We start from the raw sequence: 12,198 nt of genomic DNA, 5'->3' as shown, positions 1-12,198 counted from the left end.
GCAAAAGGCAGGCTTTGAAAATTCCTCCCCTTGCTCAGCTAGTGCAGGAAACTCAGTGGCTACAAACCAGCTGAGCATTCCCTCGACCTTATCTTCATACAGGATGAGAGTCCTAAACTCAGGACTGCCTCAGTCAGCACAGGAGACAAAAAATAACTCATTTGTAAACCCAACACTTCCAGGTTTTAGCTCCTAATTTATTCTCTGCCAACTCAGTGCTCTGGAATGAGGCACTTACACAAAGCAGGGCTGTTCTCCAGGCACGAGGGTACAAGAGTGTGTGTGGGAAACGCAGTCCCTGTCATCCTAGGACATGTCTGCAGGGGAAAATGCGGGGTGGGTAAGGTCTACCACTACGTGTGTGAGTCAGTGGGAATAAATTACAGCAGGCTACACCCTCTGAAGGCTCTAATCCAGCGATGAGATGTCCTCAGAAGAGGGTAAAACCTACTGTGATCTCTTGGATCAGAGTGTTCACACCAGGGTTTAACACTGCCAGGTGCTGACTTCTGACAATCTCTTATAAAATGCCTGGCCATCCCCGCATATGGAGGTTTGCTGTCCTTCCTTGCTGTCCTATGGCCTCAGAAACATGGGATCTTCAGGGCTTTTTTGCCATTCTCCTTGCTAAACCCATTATCCAGCAGCTCCCGTGTGGGTGCAGCACATCACAGAAACTGATTTGGCTTCTGGTGTCTCAACCTGCCCACATTGTTCTGCTCAGGAAAGGACCTTCTTAACCTTGAGGGGTGACAGGCTTCTTTTTGAAAAAATTTTCCCATGCTGTCTGATTATTCCTTTATCTTTCTTTTTCTCTTTCTTTCCCTTTCCCTTTCCCTTTCCCTTTCCCTTTCCCTTTCCCTTTCCCTTTCCCTTTCCCTTTCCCTTTCCCTTTCCCTTTCCCTTTCCCTTTCCCTTTCCCTTTCCCTTTCCCTTGTTCTTCTCTCTGGTGTTTGCCTCTTGTGTGATGCTGGGTTTTCAGGAGCAGGAAAGACCAAACCTAAAGCTTGAATTCCTTTCACTGTTTCTTCTCTCCTGAATCCAAGCTGCTTGGAAAGCACACCAGTGAATTCTGCTGGTCCTGTCAGACACTGTGGGACCCAAAGCCCCCTCCCCTGAGCTACAGTGGGAGGCAGAAAGTCCCTGCAGAGGGGCTGGGGAAATGAAAAGCCTTCTGCTCCGAGTTAATTATTAACAAGCCATGTTGGCTGAGTATGCAGCCTCTTCCAGACAGCCCTGTCCTCTCAGCATTTGTGCAAAGGCCAAGAAAACACATTAAAGATGGGACAAGTGTGCTTTCTCCAGGTGAAAGTGGGAGAGTGGTGTCCTAAGACAGAGGGAAATGTCCTTCAAATCTCCTACACCTGAGGGTTAGCTCAGTTCACCTCATGCCTTTCATGCATTTCTCCTTATGAAACTGTGCAAAGAGGAGAGGTGATATTCTCATTCAGCCTTCCATGTGGGGGACATAAAAGTGCCCAGAAACTCTCACTCCAGTGCCACCAGCTTGTTTTCCTGCTTAACTTTAATGAAGGAATTTTCATAAACATCCAGGACCTGGGTTACAGCAAACAATAATCTTTTAAAAAATTAGCAGCTGAAGTTCTTGGCTGCTCTGTGGTTTTGCATGTCTCCCCCTGCACAAGGTAACATTTTCATCTCTGTAATTACATGGTAGGCAGCCAGCGCAGGGTGCAGGGTCAGAACAGGGCACTGCAGGGTAATGATGTGGCCATTTTTGCCTTGTAAATTACAGAGTTATCTTGGGACTGAGAGAAGGAGAAGGGCAGCCACTGCTTGACTAATTGGGAGTTTAAAGTTTAATTACCCCTGGGCTGACGTACTACCTCCCAGAAAGGGAGAAAGAACAGGAACATGGACACATGGACACATGGACATCCACATGGGCATCCACATGGACACAGGAGTCCCAGGGACAGCAGCCTCAGCCCCAGACTGCCAACATCCCCCTGGATGGATGGACACATTTGGGGAGGAGTAGGTAGGAGCTCTGCTGCGAAAAACCTCCATTTCTCTCTCTTACCTCTTCCCAAATCCCCCTAAGCAGAGAAATTTTCCATCCTCCTTGCTCCAGAAAGATGGTCCTGCCACTGCCCCAAACTGCTCTGTCCTCAGGCTGCACCTCCCTGCATTGAAGGGAGAATCTTTTCCTTACAGAAATCTTTGCATCCAATTCTTTCCCTAGGGCCACGACAGTCAGATTTCATTTAGCACCATGGGGAGAGTGACAAAGTGACCTTGGTGGGCATCTGTCATCCAGCCAAGGTCAAACCACCACAAAACCCCAGCACACTTGGAGATACCCTGTAAATATCTTGCTGGCTCAAGAGTGAAAACTCCACAAGGAGAACAGAGCAAAAAATAATTTTTTACCTGTGAGGTGGATGAGAAAAAGGGGGTACAGCTCAGTAATTATAAATATAGTGCTTTACAAAAATGTGAGATAGAAAAAAACCCCACCAATTAGGGCAACTCACCATATTTGCCAGAATGTAGTGGTACCCATTCCCATTCTTTTCAAGCTTGATGATCTGCAAGATAAAAACCAAGGATAATTAGCAGAGATTATCTAAGGAAGAAGAACTTCAGTTATCTGCCCTTTATCACTTTTATTTTCCCTTGCTGAGATTATTCAGCTGTGAGCAGGAAGACAGCAAAAGGAAAGTTCACAACATTGTTAGAGGATGGACAGAGCGTGATATTTGAGCAGCAAGTCTGAAATTAGACAGGCCAAGATCCACAAAAATATTGCACTGGCAGGGAAAGAAACCAAACCAACCTCTTTCCTATCTGCTCAGGGGAAAAAGAAAAAAAAGCCTTAAAAAGTCTAAATTTCAGCCACCAAAGGAACAAATGGGGAGCTGGAGTCCATGTGTGCTGTGAATGTAACTGAAACATCAAGCAGGAGTAGAGAGCAATCTTGCACATCCTCCAAGTGACAAGCCCTGCTGCAAAGAGCTGCCTGGGAGAGATGGCTGGAAGTTTAGAGTTTGGGTGAATTTTTCTGCTTTAGTGCATCATTAGCTTTAAACCACATCTCCAGAATGAAGCTGTCTGTGCAAGCCACAGAGGATTCCCCTGCATGTTCATTGAGATAATTTATATACTCATATGCATGGTGTCCCAATATATGTGCTTTGCCATTTACTCCTTTCTCCCTGATGCTGCAGAGTCAGGTTTTTATTTTCTTTTATCGACACAATTGCTTACCAATCTCTAACACCTGAGTTTTTCTATGTTAGCTGGAAAAATTTCCCTTTCTTTTTGCCTTTCCACCTGTTGCAGATTTGCCTGTGACTGGAGGGGACAGAGGCACTGATCAGATGGTCCCTGTCTTTTTCTCCCTTGATTTAAAAGGAGCACAGAAAGAATACAGCTAGAAATCCTATTCTTCTTGCTTGCTCCATTTTTTTCATTGAAATTCTTCTCTATTGATTTCCAGCAGCACTGTTAAATTCTTAGTAGAGTCAGATACCATCTGCATTTGAGCTACTCTACACACAGAAAGAAGAAAGTGAAAAAAAGGCCCAAACCAACCTGCCCTCAAAGCTTGTACAAACACAAGATCTGTGAGTTTCTGAGAGAACTGTGCTGTTCCTATAAGTTTCCTTCCTGACAACACTACCTCTTCTTTCCATTGTCATATGCATTGGTTCTGGATTTCTGCCTGAATTGCCAACACTCAGGCAAAATCTGCACAAACTGCAGTGAGGCCAGAAAGATCCTCACAGCCAGAATGATCATAAACCCACTGCTGTGTTGGATTCAACCAGAAATCAGGACTACCCAGGACTTCTCTCTGACACCAGGCTGGCAGCAGGTGCTTGACAAGTGTCAGATGAGGGCAGAGACTGATCCTCCCCACGGGACAGCACTCCCAGATTATCATGAGCAGTCATTTAGGGATTTCCAAATGGATTATAAATGAGCTGACACTTGCTCTGTGCAACTGGTTCATCTGCTTTAGCCCTTCTCTGATGAAGTGCTCTTGTATGCATAATAAAACTCATCTGGTTCTCAGCATTAGCGTGGGGGTGGCAATTAACTCCAATGAAGGCTTCATTTAGAAGCAATTCCTTCCACAGCTAATGCCAGCTCCACCAGCTTCACTGCCCTGGGGCTCTCTGCACAGGATCCCTCGCTGGGGCTTCTGCTGAGGTGTCTGCAGCTCTCAGAACAAACCTCTGTCTACCTAAAGCCAGGAAGATATACACCTCATTAGGGATGTTCTTCTGAGTGTCTTTCAGTGCCAGACTTAAGAAGCAAACCCAGACCCAACGTGTTCCTTTCCATTCATCAGCCAAGACTGACCTTTGCAGTAAGCCCCAGACCTTGTGGGAGGAAGGAGAATCTCCGGTGCACTGGGATGCCTGAGAATTATGATCCAATTCCCCTTTTCTCCAGTGTCAACAATATCTGGCGCTGGCTCCTTCTGCCCAAAGTCTCCTTTGTTATTTTATGAGGTGTCAGAGCCGATGAACCGGAGAGGGCTGCCATCCAGCTCTCCCTGAGCTGTTAATCTTGCAGCCCATCCACCTGAGTTATGAGGCTCGTTTCCTGTGTTTTACACAGTTATTTGTGATCTTAATTTATTTTAAAATGCTTGCTCAGTCCTAATGTGTCCGGACAGCAGTAGCAAGCTGAGGTTATAATAACATTTGTCACTTCTCCTGACTGTGGTGAGAGGCTGTGCTGGGCTGCATGCTGATAGCTCACTTGGGCCACCTAGGTTTCATTACCCACTTCTTAATGGGCAAGTTTGACATCTATTAGAGAGAAATCCTCTCAGAGTGAAACACTGGCAAAGGAGAAATTCCAGTTACTCATTTTAATGAGGGACGAGGAAGAAACAATAGAGGGCTTTGATGGAACACAACCCACCACATCCTTATCCCATTAAGGCTACACAGCACAACCCCATGGCAACCTGCCCTGAGCCAAGGCTTGCCTCACAAATGACAGGTGCCTCAGAAAAGATAAATCAAACCCTTGAGACATGACACAGAGAAATCTCCCAGAGAGAAACCAGGTCATTTTTAACACATGGAGCACTGGCTCCTCCACAGCTGCAGGCACCAGAGTGTGAGAGCAGCCTGGCTGGGGTCACTGGGGTTATTTGTGTTTTGTGGATGGAGGAAAAATGAAAAGTGTGTGCAAGCAGCAGTGTTAGATTCTAAACAGCCATGCCTGGCTCTCCTGCTCACCACTGAGCACAAATCCACTGCCATCAAGAGACAGAGCATGTCAGGGGAGAAGATAAATGCATTGCAGTGTCCCCCAGAGGCTGAGGCAGCTCTTGGAACACCTCAGACACTCAGAGGGACAGGGCAAACAGCACAGTGACATTCCCACTGAGGCTGCTGCTGTGGTGAGCTGAGAGACCAGCCAAGTTACAGACCCAGCTGAATTTCACATGATAATGAGCTGAACACTGTCTTTGAATCCCTCCAGTCATCTGCACACTATGAAAAAGCTGGCATCACCCTCTCACACTGGGATAACTACCTCTGCTCTCAGAAATCCTGGTGGACTTGGAACAAGAATACAAAAATGGATGGAAATGGACTACACAGGTCTGAAAAGGTTGTTTGCAGCTCTATTCTTCACTGGAGTGTTACCTCCCAGGCACAGAAGTCTGATGGAATTGCTTTGTATTTTTTGTAGTAAAACACAGCTTTGTACCCCTTCTCCCTAGGAACTGATATTTTTTATAGCATTGCAAAACAAATAATCACAGTACCTGGATTTTTAGTGTTCTTACAAATAGCTTTTCTTATATCTAGGTTTAACTCTTCCTCCAGTTCTGTGGAGAAACTGGAAAGAAATACTTATTTTCCTGTTTCTATCAAGAAAAGTAGATAACACTTGACTACAGAACTTATTCTGTTAGAAAAACCAGGTTTAAAACCCCAACACTATTAATCCCAGAAATTTGATACACCCTGTAGAAAAGTCAAATTCACTGCCTAGGTCTTGTCCAAAATTTTGTTCAACTGCAGCTGCTCCATGGTCAGAGAGAAGAATTCACCCTCTGGAATAACCTGTTTTCTATTTCATGACAATGACCTTTACTCTGAGGGTACAGCCTGCTCTCTGCTTGGTTATTACACATAACTGAGGAGCACCCAGAGACATCCAGCAAGGATGGATTGTGCTCCTCACTGAGCTGTGCAGCTGGTGAAATGTCAGTCCTGCCCCAGCCAGGGAGCAGCTGAAGTGTGAGACAGGAGATGACAGGTACCTTAGACAAGGAGATGGGTGGAGCACGAGGTAAGAGTGAGCTGATATGAGGAGTAAAGCAGTGGCAATTGCAGGGCAGCACCTGCAGGGCTTTCCAAGCCATGTGGGACTGGAGTCCCAGTGGTGGGGAAGGACTTGGCTGTAGGTGTGAGAGGGAAAGGTATTGTGGCTGGAGCTGAATTACAGGTTGAATACACCTCCAACTTGTATTTTTCTTCTGTCCTCAGAAATCCATATTCAGGACAGATGTACCAAAATCCTCCTGTCCTGCTGGCACAGGTGTGAGAATTCGGTGCAGCCCATGGAGGCTGGAGGATCAGGAGTCTGGCAGTGCCAATTCACACCTCCACCCTAACTGGAAAACTGGAGAAAGACTCAGCAGAGTCAGGAGGTGACACACCTTGTGCACTCTGCTTGGAGTAATCAGCACAAAGCAAACTCGCTGGGGAATAAGGGGTGTAAAGGGCTGAGCCCAGGAGTCAAACATACAGGGAACATGGAGTGGTGGAGCTCTCTTAGCCAGAATTCATGAGAACCTGTACCATTCCTACAGCTTTATGGTTTCCACAATGACACAACAGAGAAATGTCTGCAAGCTCAGCAGCTGCAAAGCATACACCACACACCCACCAAGAGCCTCGAGGAAACAGGGGTCAGGCAAGAATGGGGAGAACTTCACCAGAAAAAACAGCCCTTCCCACCCAAGACCCCTCCCAGAAGTCCCACATCAACACAACCTTGTTAAGGATGATGTTCAGCCTCTCAGACTCGCAGTCCACCACCACCAGCCTCTCCTTCTTCTTCTCCAGCTCCTGGAAGAGCACTCGGTACCCCTCCTCTGTTGTTGTCAGGATGTTGACAGCTGTCACCTGCCAGTTCTTCTCGGCTGCAGTGTCCAGCACTTTCTGCAGGACTGACAACCCTGTGATGGGAAGAGAAGGGGGAGAGGCAGGTTTTAGCTGTGCAAAGGCATCTTTCCATCCTCCTGTGTAGCTGCCTCAAGCCAGGCTGGAGATGGAGTCACAAAGTGCAGCAGAACTACAGAGAGCAGCTAATAGTCCAGATCTGACCCAAACTCAGCTGGGCTGGAATTAATGACTCCTGCTTTTTCTGTCCTAGAACAGATGATTCCAGGCTTAATTGTCCTTTGTAATCGGCAGATCAGTCTCATTGATCAGGCCCTGCTGTGGGATTCAGACAAGAATTCTAATCCCTGTCTTCCTGTCTGTCACTACCCAAATAACTTGATTTCTCTCAGCCATAGTTTCCTTCTCATCTTTGATCTGCTCAGGCTGTTTGCTCCTAGAGTTAGGGACACCCTCAGCAATCACAGCACACCATCACATTCAGCATCCTTGTCTCTCGGCAGCATCCTATCAGGAGATAATTACTTTTAGAATTATGTTGCCTAAATTACATGCACAGCCTTCCAGAGGAGAGGCAGGTAGCAATCCTCTGGAATTGGGCTGGACAACCCTAGGCAACCCTGCCTACTGCACTCCTTTTGGATTATTCAGCATGCCCATGCCTCATGACAACAGAAAGCAGGGGGGATGCTTTGATACCTTCTCCTTGTCTCTAAAGCCCATCCTGTCCCTTCAGGGGATAGTTATAATTTTCAGGACAGAGATGTGAATCACCTTACCTCTACTCTATCCTCCACAAGGCTGTTTTGCTTCCAGCCTCCAAGGCTCAGACCTGACCCCATGAACACACACACCCCGTGTCAGGCCAATTTTTCATTCAAATCAATGCTCACCATCAGCAGAAAGGGATATTTAGAAAAGAAACAGAGAACAGGGAAGGCATAGGGTGACTCAACCTCCAGCAAAACACAATTTTGAATGAGAAAACCCCTTCTAGACCACTTTCTTTAAATTCCTCGTAACCCCTCCCATACAGCTGCGACTTACCCCGGTCAGCATCATAAATATACACAAATTTCTGCCAGCTGTAGTGCTCGATGACACTGATGAGAGCATCCTGGAGCTCTGGGCGCAGCTGGAGGACGAACTGGTTGGAGGTTTCGACGGGGAAGCTCGGGGTGATGAAGCAGACGTGCAGAGCCCCGCAGAATGACGTCAGCATGTTGACTGTCCTCCTCTCATAAAACCCAAAGATGGCATAGACGCCCTTGGAGAACTGCGAGCAGACTGTGGGAGCAGAGGGAAAGGTGGTGAGGCACAGGGACAAGGAGGTTTCTCAGCAAGGTCACCCAAATAAACCTTTCTCCTGAGATGAGCTGCAGGTTCTCTGGACTAGATGATTTTCTTCCTGGTGAAGGCAACCTGTGAAGATCATGGCTTTTTGGCAATGGGGTCTGCCTTTGGTCTCCACAGACTTTTGATAGGCAGAAGGGACTCAGAAGAATGGAATCACTGTCCCCAGGGCTCTGCTGAAGATTTTGCTGCTCCTGGGGTAAAATGAGTTATCTGAACATGGGAACCCCTTGGCAGAAAGAGGCTACTGCTTCCCCAGATGCATACATGGAGCAGAAGGAAAGCCTTTGCACAAGAGCACAGCCTTTTGTGGCCAGGGACTCCAGAAGGAAAGCATGGGTTTGACCTCAGGAGCTGAGGAAACCACTCTGAGAGGGCAGAGCAAAGGTTCTCCAAGGTTCAGTGCAGTCCCAGCCCAGCTCCAGGCACTGAGGTTGAAGCCTCTGACACTGAGAATGTGTTGGTACTCGGGGACACCTGTGTGGCAATTTCTGGTTTCCTCACAAAACCATGGAGGGAGGCTGAGTGCCCGGGGAGGTATCAGCAATGTCCACCAGGAGGGCTGGCTGGGGTCCCTGGCAGGTGTCTGTCTGTCCTCAGCCCCTGGTGATGCTGAGCAGGGATAGCTCCCTGGGGTTGGAGCTCTTCTCTGGAGAGCATTTAATGAGATCGTGGGAGCTGCTGGGAAAATGCCTCAGGATCTCAGTGACACAGAGAGAGTTCACACTTTGGGTAGTAAAACTTAGCCCCTGAGACCATCAGACTCATTTAGTATCACTCCTGTTTATGGCACATCCCAAGTTACCATCAATAAATCTCCAAGCTGGAGGTGGTGGCAGTGACAGCATTTTTCCTGTGTCAGAACTCTTGGCACTAGTGTCTCCTCTTGTCACCATGACTCTGAAGACCCTTGGCAGTGACATTTGTACTGACTCGACACTTCACACATCACTCTCTCCACCAAGTGCAGGCTGAGGAGTTGGATGTGACATTCTGGGGTCCCCTGGCAAGTGCTCTGTGCTGCTCAGGAATCCCCTGACCTGGATTTGCTGGTAACTGCCAGTACTGAACCTTCTGCTTGTGTGGCTGGAGACAGGCTGATAAAAAGGAGTTTCTTGCATCCTTAGCTGGGCTCCATGTGAGCTCTGTCCCTCCAGCAGGGACACAAAGTCAGTCCCAACTGGCTTACAGCTATCCTGGAAAAAATTGCCTTTTTCTCACTTCTCAGTTCCTCACTTCTCTACTGCCAGCACCAAACACGTAGAGGGAAGAGCAAGAAATCCTGCTTCCCATTGTGCAAAGCAAGTCTCTGCTCCCATCTCACCCCCGAAATGAAGCAGCCAGACTTCCTGGTGTGCTGAGAGCTGAGAACTGAATCTCACAAGATTGATGAGATTTTTTCCTTTCTCTTGGAGCTGAGCCCAGTTTTTGGGCATCCCAGTCCCGCAGTTTGTTCGCAGGGTCACTCATCCTCTTTTCACTGATTAGCACCTGTGATCTCAGCATTTTCCTCCCACAAGGGAATTTGCTGTTCTGCAGGGCAGGGATGCCTCACAAAGCCCGAGCCCAGACAGAAATAACCCCCTCTTCTCTTTATTTTCACAGCAGTGCCTCTCTTTGCAATCAGCAATTGTGTCTGTATCAGCTGGAGTCACTGCCCTCATCGTGAGACTGACACATTCAGGAAGAAAAGTAGCAGATACAGATGGAAATAGTCTGAGCATCTTTTCCATGTGACTGGAGCAGTGGGTCTAATGAACGGTGTGAGATACCATATGTGAGAGATCAGAACATGATCTCTGGAGACCCGGGCTTCAGCCTCTCTGAATGATTAAAGAGACATTTTCGGGACAGCTGAACAATCCAGTACAATTAGCAATCCAGACAATAAACTTAGCTGGCTTGGTTTGTTTTGTTTTAGACCGGGCATGGCTTCCTTGGATTTTCTTTTCTATTTAAAAGGAATCTATCTTTTTTTTTTTCTTTTTTTCTTTTTTTCTTTTTTTCTTTTTTTTTTTTTTTTAACTCTGTGGCTCAGTCACGCTCAGGCATCCCTCCTACACTGTTCTGAGACATCATCAGTGCCAGCATTTGAAACAGATTGTACCAAAGACAACTGGGAGAATGAACACTCTTTATCATTAGTAAGTTTGGAAAGAACCCTCACTTGCTTTGTACTAGCAGGCTAAGAGGGGCCATGGACAAGGCAGATAATTTGGGGAAAAAAAAAAAATAGAGGCTTGCCAAGGGTAATCGCCCAAGGAAAACCAAAGAAACTCTTGTGTTCATTAATCTGGAAAAATGAAGAGTGAGAGCTGCAGCCACCTTTCTGGGACTGAATTTGGCATAATGTAAAAGCAGTGGCTGCAAAATTATGTAAATCTCAGGGCTATTTTAAATTACAGATGCTCCAAATGAATTTACACAGCAAAACTAAAAAGAAATTACTTGCTCGTTATTTAATACATTAAGAGATTGCTGGAACTTCTCTACATTTCCTTTAATCATTTTATGAAGCAAATTTATTAATTATTCTGTTCTCATTTGATTCCTCTGCAACTTCCTTAATAACTTACTACTAAGGATTGTAAACCTTAAGCAGAGGAAGCAAATATTTTAAGCTCTCTTTGTTTTTGTAGTGATGAGCCATCACTAGCCTCTGACTGATGGATTTTTAAAAAGATTAAGAAACATAAAAGGGATGAAGATTGCGTTGGAATGGAAGATCCAAGAAGTTGAGCTCTCTTGGTCACTTGGCTGGTGACAACATCACCTCCAGCTCATTCCTGCAGGCAGGAATCTTGAGTGAAATCCAACAGCATCACTGTTTGCCTGTCCCAGGATGTGAGCATGAGTGAGGAGGGTTTGCCTGGATGCAAATGCAGACATCTGTGTTTGCAGTGCTGTTTGTGGCCTCTGGGCTGCACAGTGGGAAAGGACAGAGAATATCAGTTCTGGGCTGTACCTGTGCTAGTACCTTACAATGAATTTGTAATTAATTACAGAATAGTTTCCCTCTAAACTAGTCCTAGGGAAATAGAGTTCATAATGATTGATAACCTTGGCAACCACTACATGTTCACCCTGATCAGTCTTGTTCAATTGATTGGTTTGGGATTTGTGGCTGGGAGTTCCCAGTGAGTGCTCCACAGGATTTCTCCCTGAGATCTCTAGTGCCATTCAGCAGGAAAATTAGGTAAAAGCAGAGGCATTAACTGGATTGTCACCTGGTTCTGCTGGAGAGACAATCCAGTGACAACCACCTGCTCTCTGGACTCACCTCTGCAGAGTGCCTGTTGCAGCCAGGTGAGGTGAGAGCTCATCACATTGCTCTACAAGCTTTTCTAACTTACAGCAAAAATCAGAACAGTTTGTAAGTTAGTTAAAAGTGGCTGATGTGGTAGAACAAGCAGGAGAGGTTGTCCCTCTGCCTCTGAGGAATGGGAGCCATGGCGGATGTGGTGTGTCCTTGAATTCAGATGAGGAAAAAGCATCTGTGATTCACTCATTCTTGGAATCCACAGACTCTGGCATTTCTAGTCCCGCAGTTTTTCTCAAGGTTTCTTTTCATATGGAAATACTCAAAGTAAAGTAAAGCATGTACATCAGAGAAACATTGATTTTACAGAAAGCACACAGGAGAGGACACCTACTTGGGAGCTGAGAGAGGCAGCTCTGGGCACTTTTGCAGATGCTTCCAAGAAAGAGAAAAATACAT

At 46.5% G+C, this 12,198-nt stretch overlaps 1 protein-coding gene across 4 annotated transcripts in view; it reads right to left on the bottom strand.

Moving 5' to 3' along the window:
- Positions 1-12,198, bottom strand: part of GRIA1 (glutamate ionotropic receptor AMPA type subunit 1) — a 118,004-nt gene that overhangs the window by 54,614 nt on the left and 51,192 nt on the right. For all 4 annotated transcript variants that reach the window (XR_014854924.1, XM_085073775.1, XM_085073772.1 and 1 more), the window contains exons 3-5: positions 8,175-8,414; positions 6,999-7,183; positions 2,499-2,552 (exon numbers count right to left, since the gene is read on the bottom strand). Coding sequence is in view for 3 of the 4 variants with exons in the window: in XM_085073775.1 (XP_084929901.1) it covers positions 2,499-2,552; positions 6,999-7,183; positions 8,175-8,414 (479 nt within the window). In the remaining variant the exon portion in view is untranslated. The remainder of the gene's footprint in view (positions 1-2,498; positions 2,553-6,998; positions 7,184-8,174; positions 8,415-12,198) is intronic.

Source organism: Lichenostomus cassidix, chromosome 13, assembly GCF_008360975.1.
Source record: "Lichenostomus cassidix isolate B80296 chromosome 13, HeHo_3.0, whole genome shotgun sequence".
NCBI classification, from domain to species: Eukaryota; Metazoa; Chordata; class Aves; order Passeriformes; family Meliphagidae; genus Lichenostomus; species Lichenostomus cassidix.
Note: the sequence above shows the minus strand (reverse complement) of the source record. Positions and strands in the feature narration are given on the sequence as shown.